Genomic DNA, 21,459 nt, shown 5'->3' on the forward strand with positions numbered 1-21,459 from the left:
GCGTTTTCTTTGTATTTTTGCCTTCTTGTTTTCGACCTGTTTATGTATTTCTGACTATCGTTGATCGCCTTGCCCGGTTAATTGTTTATATTGTTAGCAACCTTATTTTTGTATTTCTTGACTACTCTCTTGTCTACCCCATTTGTTGTTTTGGATATCTTGTGTATTACCATTTGCTGCCATTTGGTTTCTGACCATGCCTGTCCCTCACAATTCCTGTAAGTTTAGCCCCTTTGTTAATAAACTTTGTAATTTGTATCTGCGAGTGTCTGTCCTGTGTCTGGTCTGTGTGACACATTGGCTGCAGCATGCATTCCTACGAATATTGATAAACTGGACAAAGAGTACTTAGAAATGATCCCAGAGACATCCCGCTAATTATAAAGGGGTTGTATAAATCTGGGAAGGCAGTAAACAAGCGTTATTTTGTGTTTGTTGAAATTGAAAAAAAAACCCCACAACACTTGTTATATTATTTGTTTTGAGCTTTTGAGCTTTTTTAATTGTTCTTGTTTGATTGGTTTATTTCGAGCAGCTGTAAGTCTGTAAAGTTTGCTATTAAACTTAATTTTCAATGGAGGTTGAACAAACTTGTTCAGACAATACAGACAAAGCTTTTATTATTAAATATGATTATGTTTAGAACAATGACTGTAAAAAAACATGGACAGCACAAGGTCTCTTAAAAGTGAAGCCACCACAGGTCTAGTGCTTTTGCCGTTTGTGAAGATTAGCTGCACCCATCTTCATATGTCTTAATGAAGAGCAGACCATTTTCAATCTCTTTGAATGGTATACAAAAGTCACGGTTTGGTTCACACCTTGGTATAAACGCTTACAGTATGGTGGGTGGGGAAAAAAAGAAAGAGGCTGGGTTTCCTTTAGCTAATTTATTCTGAACAGAGTTGTGTTAATTACAGAACGCTCCATGTACTGTTATGTATTCCCCCTGAGGTAGATAATACAGCCTGTATTGCATTAAGCAGTGAAATGTAAACTGTGAACTTACACTCTTACATACATCATATAGTTTTATAATACAGAATTATATAAAAAACAAAGTTGTGCAGTTAAAGGAGTGTTATAATTTAATATAATTTAATATAGGCTATATTTAAGCTATTAAAGCTTAAGCCAAATTCTACCCAACTCCTGGTTGTAGGTAGGGATAGCTGGCATTCTGTACAGTCTCAACTTTAGTAACTTTAGTATTATAACCATATTTGTACTACACTCTCCTGTGTTCATCAAAGCATTTCAAATATTTCTGACAAAAGCAAATACAAAAGAAAATACAGGACTTAATAATTAACTAACAACATGGAATACGAAAAAACGAGTTCAGTAAACAGTTTCTGGATAGTGGAACTTACTACTTCTTTTTAAAGCTCCACTAGGTAGGATTAAGATTTTATGCTCGTGGGCTCCCCCTACAGTTGTAGAGTGTAATAAATGTTTCAAATGGATTAGTTTCTCTTTCTCGTTTTCTTTCACAGACGTATTTGGTCTCTTTCCAGCTTCTGCCAGAGTGTCTGTGTGTTAGTTTGTAAAGAATGAACCAGTAGTCCTTGTAGAACTGTTAGAACTAAAGGTCGGAAAGCAGGTCGCAGTTCTCGCCAGCGTTGGTCGTGGCCGCCTGGGAAAACTTACAGAGTCTGGTTTGAGCTCAGAGGAACTCCGGCACAGACACGAGAGGACTGCTATTCCTCCTATTACACCTCAATGCAGCGCTGCAGTGAGTTTCAAGCTGTAATTTTACTTCTTTAAAAAGATCAAAAATCAAGGAAATCCTACCTAGTGGGGCTTTAGGTAGCAATATAAAAATACAATACAAGCCACAATGCAACCTTGATTTGTTTGCTTGTTTTCCTTGTTCAAATTCAAAAGATTCTGGCAGCTTATATGTTTGTGCTTAATTAGCACAGCTCATTGAAACCTATTTGCTGTCACAGTTTTATACTTTTGCTGCTTCAACACTTAAGTAAAGTCACAATAATTAGCTAGCTGATGAGCTGATTCAGGTGTTTCAGTGCGTAGAAAAGCATAAAACACTGCAGAACAAGAGGGTCCACTGGGCCGGATTTGAAAACCTGGTCAACAGTAAGTGGATTTGGCGTACAAATCCAGTCCAAATCCTGGTGACAGCACAGATTAGTGTTTCCCATGCTCAGATACACCCTCATTAGGAAATGTATAAACAGAAACACAGCTAAACTGTGCAGTAAATCCTCCCACAACGGATTTGGCTCAAATAAAACGGAACTGACTTTATGCCTGCGTTCAGAAACCTGCAACTGCCAACAGCTTTCATCCCTGTCAAGATGTTTCAGTTTTAGAAGCAGCAAAGTGACTCCTAAGTGCTCCTATTACAAACATCCAGGATGAAATGATCTTTGACCAGTAACTGGCAGTCATTGACCAACCAGTCCACTCTCTGTGGTAGAACATCATTCTGTTCTCAGGACTAATAACTATAATCCGTGAAAACTGATCTCCCAGCTGACGCATATCAACCAGCAGAAGTTGGAATACTGTATAACAATCTAGATGGATGGATGGATGGATAGATGGATAGATGGATAGATAGATAGATAGATAGATAGATAGATACTTTATTTAGCCCAAAGGAAATTTAGGAATATATAGGGCCAAACAGACACATAGCCTCTTGACATGACTTTTAAAAAGTCAAGGGCTCAAATGCTAATTCTGAAGAGTTGACTCACCTAGCACTCCCAGTCTGTAGTTCATGGTGACCACAATAACATTGCCGTAGGCCGCCAGCACACTTGCGTCAAACATGTTTCCGGTTCCTTCCATGTACGAGCCGCCGTGAATGAACAGCATGACAGGCTTCTTCCTGCGGTCGCGAATATCTGAAAACAAACAATTAAAAACACATCAAGCTACATGTAAGTGGAGGCTGGTGAAGGGATAAGAGCTCTGAGTCATTCACAATAACTTTGGAGCAAGTACCTGCCCTTATCAAGCTCAAGAAGACCCGATTTAATTTGATGGCAATCAAAAAGCTTTCAATGAGTTCTTTGATCTGTTATTTGCAGATCTAGAGTGACTGTACAACACACAACATTAAAAGAAAAAAGCAAAAAAAATTGTTTGCATACTCTAATTTAGGTGGCTTCCTAAAATTAACAAAAACTTAACCTAGTCTAACCAGACTAGTAATCAATAAGCTTCGGTCAGAATTCTGGATGAAAATTTTACCACTTGGATCTTCCAGAATCTGAAACTCTTATAGGATTGGTTGAAATTTCAAATTTCTGGATTTATTTTCCTTTTTTCCCCCTCTCTCTCTCTCCTTTTTGTGTGGTAAAGTTGGAGGAGCTGGGTGGTGGGATGTAGGAGGGGCTTAATAAGTAATAAATAATAAAGTATTATTAGTCCTCTAAAGAGTTGGGGTAGTAGTGGGCCAAAAATAAATAAAATAAATAAATCTGGATTTCTTGAACAGATCAGACTAGAGCCATTCCACATGCTTAATTTAATTAATTTAACACATTTCACTGCTTCCCCATTCTGTTCTGTCTGATGTCTATTTTTTTTCTCAATGTATGTTTCTCAATCCTGGTCCTGCAGGCAATCTGCCCAGCAAATGTTAAAGCTTTTCTTGCTTTAAAACCTCTAATACTCTTAAAAGACTGGTAAATTACCTGACTACTTAAATTAGGTGTGTTGGGTGAAAGGCGTGTTGAGTTCCATTTATTTTGAATATCTGATGTGATAGCTGGGAATTAGGGCTGCACGATATTAGAAAAATTGTACGTTGCAAATGTTATTTTTTCTACAAGATATATTGCAATATTAAAAAAATACAGGGCCCATGACGTCACCAGCCCTGCCCAAGAGTCAGCACTGAGGACTTAAAACCCGAGGAAAACAGCACAACAACAGTAATCGGCCGTTTTAAAAGGTAAAAAAAGAAAAACATATCCCAGAAAAATAAGTTTTTCTGGGATTCAAAGTGTGATTTTAGCTGTAACTGGAAAAATCTGCACAAAACTGTGCTGGACTAACACACTAACTACTTCTGACCTCATTTCCTTCTTCCCCTCCTTCACTTCTCTATCCCATTATTTCCCTTCGACCTCTTTTAAGCCCTATCTAAAGATGTTTTTACCTTTAACTTCTATTACTTTTGTACTTCACTATTGTAAGTCGCTTTGGACAAAAGCGTCTGCCAAATGTAACGTATTGTAATGTAATGGACTGAGGTGCACAGCTTTCGACACGGGCATGTACAAGCACGTGCCCAACCATGTAGTAACCTCGTGTTTACTCCTGCCACAACACCCCCCCCCCACCCTCGTGCTGCCCCACCCCTTTGAACTTCTCAGGCAGCAGCAGCATGTCACTCACACAGACACAGAGACAAAGCTGTGTATCTACTTCTTGTGTCAAGAATCACAACATTGCAACATGACGGTTTAATTTAATTGCTTAAAGTGACATCTCATGTCCTGCGATGAGACTTTTGTGCATACATGTGCGCATCACGAGGATGATGCTTAAACCATATATTTCGTGCAGCACTACTGGGAATGACATCACACCTGAGTACACACCATTCCAGTTAAACATTGTGATAATTTGATACTTCTTTAAAACAATAAACCAGTTACCTGAAGACTTACCACAACTGGTCTAATCATTTACTAGTGTTTTATGGCAAATCCATCCAAAATACATCCCAGTTTATATGTCCCAGGTTATCACTGTTAGTCACAATAATTACTATTCACTGGGCTGTCCACTGCGGGTGGTAATGGCTTCTATGACGTATTCCCAGTACACGTGACATGGTGGAGTCACAGAGGAAGCTTGCCACAATTTCAGAAATGAATTGTCCCAATCATTCGGCTTTAAGATATGTTTATATGCTGCTATTTCATGGCTTTTACCATGTTGGTGTATGCTTTCTTGGACCTCTTTTGTCTTTGTTTTTTTTGTTGTTTTTTTTTTTGCTTTTGCCCTGCAATACTAAAAATCATACCAAACTGGGTCTGATGCAACAAAAATAACGAAAAGACCAGTATTTATCAATAGTTTATAACTCATGATCAACTTTTTCGAACAGCCTATCATTGTGGTAACATATTGTGGTAACACTTATCACATGCTGTGATAGTCTGGAACTACAGTAACTGCTTAGCTGTGATGCTATGTTACTACAGTAACAGTGTCTCACACTGATTCCCCCATCTCTCCCCTGCAAAAGCAGCTACTCTATCAACTGGCTTAGCCTCACTGACGGTTGCCGTGGATACCTCTCATACACGAGCACACACGCTTGCACATGTGTATTTGTGTGCGCACACACACACACACACACACACACACACACACACACACACACACAGCATAAGCAGAGTGACAGCGAATTGTTGACATGTCACTCACAGCCTGTGGTAATGTGGCCAGGCCATGTTTCAGGCCTGATCAACCTGCCTCCCACAGTGACTGATAGCCTTTACCCCAGAGACTCTCTCTCCCTCTCTCCCTCTCTCTCCCTCTCTCTCTTTTCCCTCTGCCCTCCTTCCTTCTCTCACTCTTTCTCTCCTTCACTCTCTACCACTCTCCTTCACTCTCTCTCTCTGTCACTCTCCCTATTTCACTCTCTCTACTTCCTCTACTCTGTCAGTCTTTCATTCCTCTCTCCTCTTTTACATTCTCCTTATCTATATGTTGCCTTTTTCTCCTGCTCTCCACTCTCACTTATTGCTCTCTCACTCCCTTGTTCACTCTCTCTGTCTTTTCTTTCTCTTAATGTGGCCCCCCTGTCTCAATCTTTCTCTTACTGTCAGTTTCTCCTTCTCTCAATATTTTGCTTTTTTGCTCCTTTATTTTCTCCTTCTGTCCATCTTGTACTTTCTCTCTGTCCTGCTCACTCTGTTCCCACCTCTATCGCACCTGAAGTTTTTTTACATAAAGCATGATATATCAAGCTAAATTATTTATCGTCGCTGCCCAATAAAAAACAAGTATCTTCAAAACAGCAACTTTACAGAAGAGAAAAAACAGTCTAAACTTTCAAAGGAAGTCAATAAAAAAAAAAGTTTATTTCAGGTCATTTTGAAGTATTTCTATGGACTCCTTCATCAGGAAATTTTGGCACAGTGTATGGGACAGGTTGTCTGGTAAAATTATGCAGTAAACTAAAAAACAACATTGAAAATCGATGATATATTTCCTATACTTAAAGCAGCACTATGAAGGATTTTCTTGATTTTTGATCTTTTTAAAGAAGTAAAATTACAACTTGAAACTCCCTGCAGCGCTGCATTGAGGTGTAATAGGAGGAATAGCGGTGCTCTCGTGTCTGTGCCGGAGCTCCTCTGAGCTCAAACCAGACTCTCTTAGTTTTCCGAGGCGGCCGCGACCAATGCTAGCGAGAACTGCGACCTGCTTTCCGACCTTTAGTTCTAACAGTTCTACAAGGACTACTGGTTCATTCTTTCCAAACTAACATACAGACACTCTGTCAGAAGCTGGAAAGAGACCGAATATGTCTGTGAAAGCCAGAAAACGAGAAAGAGAAACTAATCCCCCTGAAACATTTATTACAATCTACAACTGTAGGGGGAGCCCACGAGCACAAAATCTAAATCCTACCTAGTGGAGCTTTAAAGCAAGTGACCAACATTTATAAAGCAAGAGCCATCCATCAGTTGACTGGTAACTGGAAACTGTTGACTGGAAACAACTGGCTCTGCAAATGGTCTGATTAGGACACATAGCTTGTCAAAGTTTGCAGTAGATATTCTGAAATGCTGAACTCAAAACTCATCTAAAAAATATCACTCCTCTCCCAGAACTGTCTGGTGTGTTTGGGCTCTCAGATGTATGGTGACTGTTTTTAGGACAGCACAGAGATTTTAACCCTTCTCTGGTCCATCCTGCCTGGTGTTTCTGAACTATAAATAACATAGTCTGGCATGATAGCTCTCCTAATCATAGCAGCCTATATCATGCAAAACTTGTTCACATAACTCTACTGGTTATAAACACCATTTATTTCACAGTTCTGTTTGTATTGTTAACATAATGTTTAAAGCATGTTTGAATGGCGACCCATTTTATGTCACTTCTTTCTTGCTCTATTTCCATCATCTTTGTTTTTAGTTTATTTTCCTACTTCCCAATCTCTAATCTTCTCTCTCTCTCTTTATTATTCTCTTTTAATTTTGACTATTTTGCTTCATCTATCTTTTTTCTTTTCTTTTATATATTTTTTCTCTCTCCCGCAGTTTTTATACTCTTTATATTTTGTTATATACTTTTATATATACTTTATTTCTTTATATCTCTAATCTTCTCTCTCTCTTTATTATTCTCTTTTAATTTTGCTTCACCTATCTTTTTTCTTTTCTATTATATATATTTTTTCCTCTCCTGCAGTTTTTATACTTCCATCTCTCTACCCTCTATATCTTTCACTTTCACCCTCACTCTATTCTTTTCTTTCACCCTCACTCTGTGAATTTTTTCTTTTTTTTTCTGTTTGCTTCATTCTCTTTTTCTCTCTTGCACAATCTTTTAACTTCAATTTTTTTTTTCAAATTATGTTTAAATTAAATATTTTCTCTCTAAAAATATTTTTCATAGTATCTCTCTCTCTCTGTGTGTCTCTCTCTCTCTTTCTCTCCTCGCCCATTCCTTTGGCGTCTTTCTTTTTCCTTTATCCCCTTCATCCACTATCTCACCCACTCTCTTCTTGTAAATTGGTTTAAATCTTCTCTCTTCCACCCCCCTTTCCTCCATCTCCTTCTCTCTCTCTGCTTCATTTCATTTAAAATCCTTTCTGTCCCTCTCTCATCATCTCTTTTTTCTCGTCCTTTTCCTCCTCCTGTCGCCGGCGGATCTGGGTGTAAAGTCTCAGTGTTCTCTCTGAAGGGTTTCACAATCAAAAGCCTTGCCCATTATTTTTTACCTCCTCTTCAGCCTTTACAGACAGTACACACTGTACACAGTGTGGAATAAAACATAGACTTGCACGCGAGGGATGGACTCTGCGTGAGAGAGGAGAGTTAAAGAGAGAGACTAAAGGCAGTAAATGAAGGAGAAGCACTAGATGCTGTAAATGCGGTTGGAGAGCAGAATAGCTTGGAGAGGGGAAGGAAATGAGGGGATGCGGTGGAAAAGAGAGAAACTAAATGACGTAAGAAAGAGTCTTACTGATGAGAGAAGAGACTAAATGAAGGCGAATGGGAAACAGAAAAACACAAAGAAACACACACACACACACACACACACACACACACACACACACACAAAAAGACACACAGAGATAGAGAGACCCACAGGGGCTTGCTGCTTACTGCTGATCCTTTCATGCAGAACACAGACAATGGAGTGATTAGAGACAAACTTCTGTTTACTGCTCTCAGAGTGTGTGTGTGTGTGTGTGTGTGTGTGTTTGGTGATGGGACTGAGTCCACAGTGTAGTCTCTATCTCCTGTGTGAACTTAATTAGTTCTAAATCCATTGGACACAGCCATGCTAGCCATTCTCTTTCTCCATTCTCCTCCCACTCTTCATCCCATTAAAACGCTACTAGAACACAATAGGCTACTTGCCATGTGAGACCATGGTCTGGACCATTCCTCATCTGAACGCCGTTGCGCTCTGTGGTCACTGTTATTGGGTGTTTCTTTCTGTTATGGAATGATACAGTATCTATGTCCCGGAATGTCTGGGTTTGATTTATTTATTTTTTTTTACACAGCTTTATCGAACATGGTAGTGCGGTGGTTCCCTAGCTGTGGTACTCTGGGGACTGTGGTGGTATGTCAAAAACATCTAACATTAAGTTACCATTTATCACAAGTCATTCCAACATCTGGCCATGTAATTATAAATGTGCTGCTTGTGCTGCTTCCGTGATTGAAAGTACAGAAAAGACTTCCTTCAGATTTCCTGTGCTCCAAACAGCTCTACTGAATGAACCCCACATGTAGTACAGCTATACATGGCTATCTCTAACAATATACTATATTTGCACTGATCCTCCACACAATATTAGCACCTATTTCATACCTATTATTGTACACATATTTGAATATTCAAAGTATGGACTCCATAGGTCCATAGGTCCATAGACGGCATCCTGTGTAGTAGGGCCTTTAAATCAGAAGTCTAAAACTATTTGGCACATGAGGAAGCTTTAAGGTAGTTTGGGAGGGGCACTGGATGATGTATGGGTTTAGAGGCGGGGCAGGGCAGGAGGGAGAGCTGATCTACCTGAGCTGCCGACGCCGCGGACATCGTGACTGCTCAAAGAGCAGAACTTTCCTCAGAGAATGTGGACATTCTCATCTCCTTAAAGAAAAACTTGAAAATGTAAAAAGAACAGTTGTTTTGTCTAGCCTCAAATATGTTAATAGTTTTGGTACCTTAAGGAGCCTCTTTCTCTCAGATAAAGTTAATAATATATCTTTGTCAAAGAAAAAAACTTGTCATTCTCAGGGACCGAAAAAGTCTTATTTTTCATGTTCATTACAGATCACTTGTATCACTTTGCATCACTTATATCAAGCCCACCTTTTGAAATAAGATATTGTAAATTTGATGAATCAAACCAATGACTGACCATAGACTAATCTAAAACTGGCAAAGGCCTCTCTGCTGAAAAAAAAAAGGATTTAGAGAATCGTGACACCCCTTGTAATAACGGCAGGGTGGGTCCTCAGAGAGACTGCTCTCTAAATTTCTTTTTAGTGGCCTTTTGGAAATAGATATGGAACAGTCAAGGCAGTCAACAGAACTAACATTTTAGGACAAGCTTAACTGAAAGTTTAATATTCTATCATTTTTGTTGGCAGTTTTGTTGTGTGCAAAGAACTCTAGATAGAACCAGGAAAGATCTTTAAATCACTCTGAACATCATGAGCTTCATTTCTCAGCTTTAAACCAAATGCGTTTTACCTTGGCTACAGCCTAGACTTTTCCTGGCTCACAAGTAGCAAATGCATCATTGCAGCTTTCCAACCATTCCACACCTCTAAAAGAAGTGACTAAATATTTTTGTAAGCTTTTTCGAATGGCCAAAAAGATGTCAGTGCAAATGTAGGATTTTGTTCCATACCTTCCAGCCTGGACTACTTTGTGAACTCATAATACAAGCTGACCAATGCTTATACTAGTTCTTAATAGCAGAAAATACAGCCTGCTTATTTCTAAAGGGTAAAAAAAGAGAGGTTGGAAATGGTCATGTGGAAATGAATCACTGTTTTTGGTACATAAACCCACACAAATGGCCTGAGTGAGCCTTGTGGAACACAGGGTCCTTCTAAGCCATTATGAAGTAGAAATGAACTGATATTCAAGATGCTGCAAGGAGCTTCTGTGAGTCCACCACAGCATATTCAAGTTATTACCCAAAATCATTCCTTAATCCATGTCCTGTGAAAGCGTGGCACGTGGGTACTTTAACTCGGCCTCCAAACTGACTTCACCACTTAAATTCCCTTCTTTGCTAACGAGCTCGTTAGTGGTTTCGTGCGGGGTCAGAGAGGATGCTTTCAGTTTCTGCTCTCCTCTCCACGGGCTGTGCTTTTGATGTCACCCAGGGTAGCATTTCTAAAATTTTCGGCATGGAATCAGCAGTGCGGTACTTTTTACAGTAAAGAGGACAGTAATGTTGAACCAATGCACTTCACTCTGGGAGTGAAGACCGTTATAGCTCATATAAGTGTTCATTTTTACTTTGATCCACTCCAGGAGTACCACAGAGACCGGGCAGAATGCATCACTGGGCTGCCTGAAAGAAAATGGAGGACTGTTCAACTAAATCATAGCAGCTCTATATATGAGAGTAAGAGAGGGGGATGTGCGTGTAAGAGGGAGGATGGGGCAGGAGTGAAACAGAAAGAAGAGAAAAAATAAAAACAGGCAAAAGACTGGACACAGAGCAAAATACGGAAACAAAGTATAGAAGAATAAATGGAAAGAGAGAGTGCACAAATGAGAATGTATATAGGAGAAACATTTAGAATATACAATTAGAAGATACAATTAGAAGAAGGGAGAGATCAAAAGATGAAAAGTGAAAGAGAGAGAGAAAAGGGAAATAGAATGATAAAAGAAAAGTAAAAGAATGATACAAAGCGTATTCTCACACGTATCAACTCAAGAGAAATGGATTAAAGCCTCTCACCATGGAGATTTATAATTAAAAGAATATTAAGGTGAATTGACTCTTGGGCTGCAGGTTGTGTGTGTGTGTGTGTGTGTGTGTATGTGTGTGTGTGTTTAAGCATTTTTGACTTTTTTATTTTAAAAATTATGTTCTTCAAAGATTCCTTAGAAAAGGCAGTGTTTCTACACTAACATGCCAAAAGTCACAAGATAGGACTATGTAAATTGACCATAAAATGTTACCTCAGGGGATGGCTTGGGAACACCTATACCTGTATATGTTATGAGATGAGGAGTTATCTTATGAGGAGTGATGCTAAACACTGGCCAGCCTGCTGATGTTGAAGTTGGAATTTTTAGAGTTTGAGTGAGTCCTGACTGGGGTGCCAAACGAATGGGACATTCCATTCCTGAAGGCCGACAGTGTCACGTCTGTACCAGGAATACATCATAGACAGTATTACCAATCACAGTGCATCATAATGATTGTGACCAGCGGTGTCTGGCTAAAACTGTCTGTGTGAACAGACAAGTGACGGGAAGACGGGAAGACACATTCATTCTCTGTAGAACCATGACAACCCAAAAGAACCATTTGAATTTACACTGTCCTTTACATGAAAAAAGGCTTCTGTAGCATCAAGGAGGTTCTCCCCCGTTTCAGTACAATTTAGGAACTTTTTTGCAGTCTAAAAAAGTGAAGTGAAATAATCAGTGAACAAGCTTTCACTCTCTCTTCCTTTGCCACAGTGTAGGCGGGAGGAAAACACCTTGATTATAATTCAGCCCTGTTACCAGCTTTCTGGAGTAAGAACTGGTGCCAGCACACCTGTGATTGAGGGTCACTGACTGTGTTTCTCACTAAGCAAGAATAGCTAAAGAGCAAAGTTCTTAAAGAAAGCTATAGAGCAGTTCTGTCATCTTACTATGATCAAGTTAGAACTTGGAGATACATTAAAACTAGTTTGCTTGGCACAAACGACTACATTTTAGTATCTCGTGAACTCAATAATTTACGTTTCCTGTTCTGGTTGTGCATGGATCAGATGTAAAGAATCTAGCAAATTCTAATTTTTTTGGACTGGGGACTGAAATGTGTATCTCCAAAACATTCACCTTTGTTGTCTTTAAAGCATTTCTGTGGACCTTTTGCTGTAGGTCATTGTCTTGCTGTCCAAGTTCTCTTGCAGATTGTCCATCAAAATGTATTTACTGTCCACATTCATGTTTTCCAGGGCCTGCTGCCAGGAAGCGCCCAAACATTATGATACTACCACCACCATGCTTCAAGGAGGGGACTAGTCTTGTGACCAACAAGCTCTATTGTGATTTGGTCAGACCAAAGAATCTGGGCTTGAGCTTGAAATTTCCCACTGTAGAACTATAGCTGAGATTTAACACTCCTTGCCTGAACATCAGACTTGGTTTTTGGTTTCTTCAAATGGGGTGAATATTTATTTTAATCACTTCTTTTACATGATATATTTGTATTTAATTAACATAAGTAATCTGATGTTTTAAAAAACGTGACATTTATAACAGCAATACATGGGGAAATCAGCCTCTGATTGTGGATACCCCTCATATTGGGGTACCATAAAGCTAGAAACAGAGTGGACTGTTCATTGGTTTAATGCCAAAATATCAGCACTCTGCACCCAAATCACAAAGCTGCCACTCCTGCTCTGTGTTTACTGTTAAACTGAGGATTAAAAAGTTTAACTTTCTCCAGTTTTTCTATCAACTACTTCTGAATGTTTTGAAGAGAAACTGTGTTTTTCAGTTCCTGTTCCAGCATTAAGGTGGTAATAAGCTAGAACGAAATAAAATAACGCCGACATTAGATGCAAAAAGCAGTTAGCTTTGTAGCTAAAATGAGCCAAAGGCCAATAGCCTCGGGACACTTCTACAACATTAAAACTCTGTTTTAGCACTGTGTAGCACTCCATTACATTTAGTAAACACAGTCTGTCACTAAACGCATGTGTGTACTGGGATTTCAAAAGCAGTTTAGCTAAATGAAAATGATGGATGTTTTGCACTTGGTGCTTAAGAAGTCGAACTCCCTCGCAGAGGCTCACAGAGCAGAGACAGAGCTCCTATTTCATGGGTACTGTTTTGTGACACAGGTACTCAATCAGGGTTTGCATACAGCTGGATTCACATTAGTACTCGCACTGCATCGCATCGCACTGCCCTGGTGGAAAAGCATCATTAGCTGCGGGTGTTCAACTCTCTTGTTTCTCTAAAGAATAAACATCAGATTTATTCCACCACTGAAGTCAAGGCAAAAGTTGTGAAAGTTAAACTTATGATGAATCATTTTATTGACCACTGCAGCGCGTTGCAACTATGGTCTTTAGCAGCCGCTCTTATTCAGAGCAACTTACAAAAGTGCTTCACTGTCTACTGTTTAAATTATCCCCAGCAAGTAGAGGATACAATCAAAAGCGTAAATACTGTTAAATACAAAAATCATTATAGACACCTGGAAGATACCTAGAGGATAAGCGCTAATTTAAGAACTCTTTGAAGAAATGGCTCTTCAGTGAGCGTTTAGAGACGCTGGTGATTTGGTCATTTAGACACCCAGTTACTTTGTTGACAGAACAGAGAAAAGTCTGAACCTTGCTGAAAGATCAAACACTCTTGGTACAGAACTGGTTTAAAGTATGAAGAATCTAGTATGGATTTTTGTATTTGTAGGCCAGCATTAGAGTTTTGAATCTAATGCAGCTACAATAATTATTGTCTCCGTTACAAAGAAAGCCCAGCAGCGCCTCTACTTCCTGCGAAGACTGAGAAAAGCACACCTCCCACCTCCCATCCTCACCATGTTCTACAGAGGGACTGTAGAAAACATCGTGAGCACCTGCATTACCGTCTGGTTTGGGAACTGCAACACCTCAGATCGCAAGACCCTACACCGGATAGCTGAGAAAATCATCAGAGTCTCTCTGCCCTCCATCACTGACGTCTACACCACACGCTGCATCCGCAAAGCCACCAGCATTGTGGACAACCCTACCCATCCCTCACACGGACTCTTCGCTCTGATGCCGTCCGGCAGAAGATACAGGAGCATCCGAGCCTCCACTACTAGACTCTGCAACAGCTTCATCCACCAGGCAGTCAGACTTCTCAACGCACAGAGACAGAACTGAACCCCCACCCCACCCACCCAACACACTCACACAAAACTGAACTGAACCCCCCCCTTACACACACAAACACTGAACTTCACCCATTCAGCACACAGAGGCTGACATGTCTTCATTCCTATCCGCAATATTTGCTGCCACTCTCAATAACTACCTCAGTAACTGCTGAGATTATATATCTTCTATATGTAACAGTATGTTACTCATCTCTGCACCTTATCCTCACTATACACTTTATTATACTGTATCAGTACTGCACTGTCCTGTCTTTTAAATGTCTCGTCTTTTGTATTTATCATATTTATTGTTATTTAGTGTTATAGTCTTGTGTTGCACTGTCGTCACTCCTGCACTTGTTGTCTATTGCTTGTTGTTCCATGTTGCACCATGGTTCTGGAGGAACGTAATTTCACTTCACTGTGTACCTGTACTCAGTTGTACTGACAATGTAAGCCTCTTGACTTGACTTGACTTGAATAAGCCAAAAAAGGGAATGCAGAGAACACGATTATATTTAACAGTATAACATGATTATACTGTTATACTCTTATACTATATTCCTGAAATGAACAAATTATTTTTCTGTTTTCCTATATCGCCAAGTATATCGTCATCGCAAAATACCCTGAAATATCGTGATATTATTTTAGAGCCATATCGCCCACACCTGATACAGACTATACACTTTCATGTTGTGTTTATTTCATGTTACTCTGTGTGCAGCACATTTGAGTTTTGAGTTGTTTGCGTTTTTGAGCCGTTTTAGTTTCTAGTTTTCACTTGGTTTTTTTTCTGTATTTTTTTTTTTTGCCCATAAGGTTCCAAGATATGCCACAATTCCAGTCTGTCCAGACTCTCTTAAATAGTTACAATTCTCTGATTTGTCATGATTTCATGTTGAACTAATGCCTAATGCTTGTCCTAACTCCCCCCAACCCCTCTTTCTTAGAGTAGTAATTTATTTTTCAATTCTGAAGGAAATTGAAGGAAAGCTGCAGCAGCAACCCAAGAAGAATTGAGCAAATCACACACATCTACTAGAAGAATAATAAGTCTTAAGATTTATACGATTCATAAATGAATATTAAGCTGCAGTAGGCCCACAAAATCTGACTTTCATTTGAGCTCAGCTGGAGAACATCCTTTCTCTTGTGTAGCTGTTTAATTCTGGACTAATGTTCCAGAGCGTATTACAGGAATGTACATCGAATACGTGTTTATAAATCCAGATTAGAAGCATATTTGTTTAAACCATCCTGTGTCTTGTGTATTGCAGGTAATAACCCTGCTGTTCCTTCAGTTAAACTCAAATTTTTGTTTTATGTTTTTTTATATTCTAACAGAAAGCGCTTTGAGATTTTGCACCTATGATAAAACAGGCTTCGCAGATAATAAAGCTTATTATTTCAGGGGGGTGAACCTGCAGCCCTGCTGGATCTGAAGCTCCCCTTCACTGACTGCATCTGAGAGGAGCTGCCTTCTGAGAGGAGAACAGAGGAACTTTTGGGAAAGAGAAGGCAAACAGAGACAGAGCAGAATGAAGAAGAAACAAAATGAGAAAAGGGTCGAGGGTCGAAGGAAAGAATGTGAGGCAGAGAGAGAGAGGGAGAAGAAGTGCAGAATATGAAAAATGAACAGAAGCAGTGAGGAATTCTTTTATAGCAAACAAAGGCCTGCCTGTGCTCTCCGTCTCCACTGCCGCATAACAGCATCCACACACAAGTGCGCTTTTCTAGCCTTCCCCCATTCCTCCTTCTTCTCTACTCTCACCCTCTGATCTCTGTCCTCCCTCAGTCTCGCCGTTTCTCCTTTTCCCCCTCTCTTTCTCAGTGTCTTTGTCTCTCAATTTATCTCTTTCTTTCTCTTGCTCACCTCAGTGTCTCTTTCTGTCTCACCCACTGCCTCTCCCTCAGCTGTACTTTTTATTCCTCTTTCTCTTTCAGCTTTTCTCTCCTTTCTCTCCCTGTAACTCACCCAGTTTCTCTCTCTCTTTCTCTTCACTCTCACATACACACTGCTTGTCTCTGTTTGTCCAGTTTCGTGCCTTTCTTTCTTTCTCTTTTAGTTACTTAGCTACTTTCTTTCATACTTTTACTCAGTGTCTTTCTGTCTCTTCTATTCTCTCTCTGGCATTTTTTTTATATACCTCTTTTCTTTCTTTCCCTCAGTCTCTCTCTCTCTCTGTCTCATGTATTGTAGCGCTTAATTTCTATCTCTTTCTCTCTCAGTTTTCTTTCTGTATTTTTTGTCTCAGTTTCTCTCTTTTTAACTGTCTTTTTTATACCTTCCTCTTTTCTCTCTTCACTCAGTCTCTCTCTCTGTCTCATGCATTGTATCGCTATCTCAATCTTAATTTCTCTTTTTCTCTCCCTGACTCAGTGTATTTTTCTTTCTCATGGATTGTCTCTCTCTCTCTGTCTTATTTTCTACCTCTTTCTTCTGTCTCAGTCTCTCTCTTTTTAACTGTCTCTCCCTCATTTAGTGTATCTTTGTGTCTTGTTTAGTTTCTTTCTGTCTTTTTTTTCTCCCTCAACCACTCAGTGACTCTCTTCCTTCTTCTTGATCTATCTTTTGTTTTTCTCTCTATTCCTCTCTCACTCCTTTTCGTTCTTTCTCTCTCCTCACTCTACTCCATCTGTAGTAGCATACATTCATAACAGCAACGTGTTCTTTCCATTTTCTAGTCCCTTTTTAAACAATCTCTTTTTCTCTCATCATCTGAATTCCCCCTATCTACCACTTCTTTAAGTGTTCATAGTACCGCCCCCTTTTCAATGCTCTGCTCCTTTGCTTGATCTGATCTGCAGCACTTAAGCTCTTTTTCTTTTTATTGCTTTCTTGTTTTCTTCTCTCCAGTCCATGTTCTGCAGAAGCGTTCCAAAATAGTGTAGAAAAGTCTAGTTGATTTGATCTGTCTCTATTTAAAGAGGATCAATTGCACCGATCAAGAGACTGTAGAGTTCAAGCGAAAACAGCAGCCACACAACCACAAACCAATGCGCACACACACACACACACACACACACACACACACACACAGGCTTTTACACAGTAAGCAATGGGGAGACTCTTATCTCATTTGACAATTCCCTCTACTAAGAATGTATTTTTCCATTGCTGCCCTACTTCTTAGTGTGTATCCAGCTCTGTCCTGCCCTTTTCAACACACTTTCACTTTGTGTCTTGTTTACTTTGGGTTGGTGACAGACAATACCATTCTTGACATGCCTGAGCGCTGGTGTGTGTGTGTGTGTGTGTGTGTGTTGATAATCGAATGCTAGAACTCCACTGACTTGACCTTTCCTTCTTTTAAACTTCTCAACTCTCTATCCTATTATAATTCCTGTGTGAACTGGAAGCCATGAGCAGTTTCACCCAGTCATGAACAGAGGCAGCGCTGTTAAAGTGATGCAAAGCTGGGTCTGCAGGACTTTTTAATGCCATTATTTTGCATTTCTGATATACATGTAGTGTGTGGTACATAAATACATATTTTAGATTATGTATAGTATGTTCTTTTTTAAAATCATTTAGAACTAAGCTGCCCAAAAGTTTCTTACTTTTGTTTTTGCAGGGTAGAAGGTTTTAAACGAATGTATGTGAAAATGGATATAAAAATGCTGCATGTTATTTTCTTAGACAAATACAGTGCTTTCTGTGATATTCATATTCAGACAAAAAATAAATAAATGATCCAATGCTAGTGGATTCAAGCTTGGAGTAAAATAAATAAAATGTTGTTTATATTATCAGTCTTTGGTAGATGTCACAGGAAATTAGAACAGTGTATAAAAAAATTGTATAATTGTATTACATACATTACATACATGTCCTGCGATGTTAAAATGATATATTGTGCAGCTATAAATTTGTAAGCAATACATTTGAAAAATAAGATTTTAAAAAGAGAGCTGAGTCCCACTTTAGACCAACATGTTTTAAATAATGTTTTAAGCCACAACTAAACTTTATCCCTGTCCAGGACACTGGCTCTGAGAGTCTATAATTTAAAAAAAAATATATAAATATACTTAAACCCCACAGTAAGCGGTGCTTTTGTACATATGATGTCTTGGTATGAAAAAGCAATTTGAAATTTAAAGAGCTACTATATAAAAAAACATATTTTTGTTCTTTCCTGTAACAACCAAATGAGTCATTTTCTACTTACTATAGCATTCTTAACTGCAATAGAACAAACAGTGAAAGCATTAAAGGCACATCTGTAAAAGTATTAATCACATTGTCCTGAGTAGGCAAATAGATGTAGTTGAGTTGCCCTTATTATCAAAATAGATTTCATGATTTCTTATTGTGTCATACAATTAAATGAATGTACTCATTGTGTAAATTATTGTATAACTATATTAAGTAAACCGCAGTGATCCATTCACACCTGGTTAATATTTAGCAATGAAACTGACAGAATGGACAGAGATATACTTGTACTCAAACAATGTACTAGTATAGGACACTGTTATCATATACTGTAGAAACCCAAGCAAGCAATGAGTCCTCTTCACACTGCTGGCCATTAATCAGTCCGGTTTAAAGACGTAAGTGATTGTGGACATTATCATTAGACTCATGACCACACAAATGCTGGATTTGACTGATGTTGCAATTAAACACACAGGAGATACATGTAGAGAATTACAATGTACATCAGTGTGAGACAGGTGTGACTGAATCTGCAGTGAGAAGATTCTATTGTAACTCCCAACTTTACTCAATTTTGTCAATCGTATTGTATGTGTTGCATAGGGGTGTAATAAAATTATTATCATCATTAGGTCCCATTGTTCTCATTTAGGATTTACAAAATGGGTATTTTTATTCTGACATTTTTCCTAACTTTGAAAAAGTTTTCAGACCTTAAATAATGCAAAGAAACACGTTCATTTTCATAAATTTAATATTTGGTGAAATAACTCTTTTTTAAATTTTTTTAATCACAGCTTTCATGCATCTTGGCATGTTCTCCTCCACCAGTCTTACACACTGCTTTTGGACTGCTTTATGCCACTCCTGGTGAAAAATGCAAGCAGTTTAGCTTGGTTTGATGGCTTGTAATAATTCATCTTCCTCTTCCTCTTTTATTCCAGATGTTTTTTCATTTGGTTACTCTACAGTATATGTGCAGACTTTAAATGCAAGACTGTGAATAAATGTTTTTGCTTGCTGAAATTGGTATGCTTTAAAATACGTATATTTTATGAATTTGTCGAAAAGGCTGCATTTTAAAAATCAAAGAACATTAGTTACACTGCTGCGATTTGGGCTGACAGTCTTGACAATTCCAAGCAGCATATTTTACACTATATTTGTCTGGCATCTGATTATACAGTGCTAGTACTATAATCAGACGGATACAGCACATCTAACTTTATTGTATAGTGAGAGATGAGGTAAACATTTTCAGGTTACCCTGTTATTATGACACTGTTCTGTAGCATACTGACAGTCCTGGTATAAGCCAGTGTTTCTCAATCCTGGTCCTGACGGCACAGTGTGCTGTACATTTTACAGCTTTTAGTGCTTTAACACACATACTGCCACTCTGAAAGGGCACTAACTGAACTCGGAGGTGGATTTAAGACTTAGTGAGTTATGACTTTGTGTTAATTTGTGGATTTTTTTTTGGAAGTATTGAACATTGAACACATTCCCAGTGTGGAGTAATTGTATATTAGGGGTGTGCCATATCGTATCGTACGCAATAATATGGCCAAAAATGTTGAATATCATGAACGATATTATACCCTGAAATAACGTGACATTTTGCCCACCCCTAATTATCACATTAGGGTACTACTTTTTTAAAAAGTTTTTAGCAAAATAAAAATTCACACTGTTCTCATTTCTCATTATATATCTACTAGTGACAGATTATATTTGTCCAGTATCATTTATTTCACTTTAATCCTTGATATATGGAGATATTTGGAGTGCATTATTACTAGTATCATGACATTCTGGATTATTGAACATTTTAAATATTTTTTTCTAATTTAGTGTTTTGTCATATAGCCAAAAGTATTGTATCGTGAAAATACCATAAAATATTGTGATATTATTTTAGAGCCATATCGCCCACCCCTATTGTATATCATGATTTATTCACTTTATATTCACTTTTTTAAAACTATATATTTACTGTTGTTTCTGGATGACAAGTCTTAACAATGCACTAATAATAAATAAGCACTGAATGCAACTGATACAGGCTGCAAGAAAATGTGTTACATTCCATATTAGGGTTTGATATTTTGTTATTTCAGTATATTCAGAAAAAGTCTCACACTAGAGCTCGGACTTGTCTAGACTAGTGTTGTCCATCCTGTCATCACTGTGTGAATAGTAAATAAGATGTAGAGTGAAAGCACAGAGGAGATGGCAGGGGAATAAAGGGATATACACAAAGAAGTAGGACAAGAATGAAAAATATAAAAGAGATCAAAGCATTGCCATATAAGATGATATTCTCCTCATGCTCTGTGGTGAGAAAGTGCAATCGGACTCTGATCACAGGACTCAGCGTATATTATTATTAATACTAGTATTATTGTATGTATTATTATTATTATTATTATTGTATTTATTTTTTTATTATTATCCTCTGCATATGAATAAATTATCTGTATTTGTTTTGTTTTTTGTTTTTAAAGGGCTCAAGTATCATACTTTTTTCTATTTTTCTCAAAGGTCCACTTATAAGTGTGGTATATTTTCATACATAACGCACACCAGATTATAAGGGCACACTTTAAGCGCCTAAGTAAACAAAACTTTAATTCTTAAAAAAGAAACCCTGGATGTTAATCTACAGAGATTTCTCTCCTAAAAACTGTTTATTTAAATGGGTAAACCACTTCCGTTTATTTAAAGTAAGCTTAATTTCAGCAGCACTAGCCACGTTTAGCAGCAGAGCTAGCCACGGTTAACAGCGTTTAGCGAAAGTAAACGCTTCCTGATAGCGCCACACTGAGGAACCCTGCTAGCGGGGGTCATCCCACGTTAAAATGTTTGTTTTAACGCAGTAAACACGCAGGCTAGAGTCCAATATACTCACCTCTGAACGGCAAAAGAGCTAGCGCTGCAGTTAGCTGCTAATGCTAATACTGCTCCAGCCTCGGTGCTAGAG

The 21,459-nt window shown here is 38.5% G+C and overlaps 1 protein-coding gene across 3 annotated transcripts in view; it reads right to left on the reverse strand.

Moving 5' to 3' along the window:
- The window catches only part of nlgn2a (neuroligin 2a), a 248,713-nt gene that overhangs the window by 92,399 nt on the left and 134,855 nt on the right, over nt 1–21,459 (reverse strand). For all 3 annotated transcript variants that reach the window (XM_007250160.4, XM_015606053.3, XM_049481913.1), the window contains one exon: nt 2,727–2,876. In XM_007250160.4, the coding sequence (XP_007250222.1) occupies nt 2,727–2,876 (150 nt within the window). The remainder of the gene's footprint in view (nt 1–2,726; nt 2,877–21,459) is intronic.

The sequence above is a fragment of the Astyanax mexicanus genome, chromosome 8 (assembly GCF_023375975.1).
Source record: "Astyanax mexicanus isolate ESR-SI-001 chromosome 8, AstMex3_surface, whole genome shotgun sequence".
Lineage (NCBI taxonomy): Eukaryota > Metazoa > Chordata > Actinopteri > Characiformes > Acestrorhamphidae > Astyanax > Astyanax mexicanus.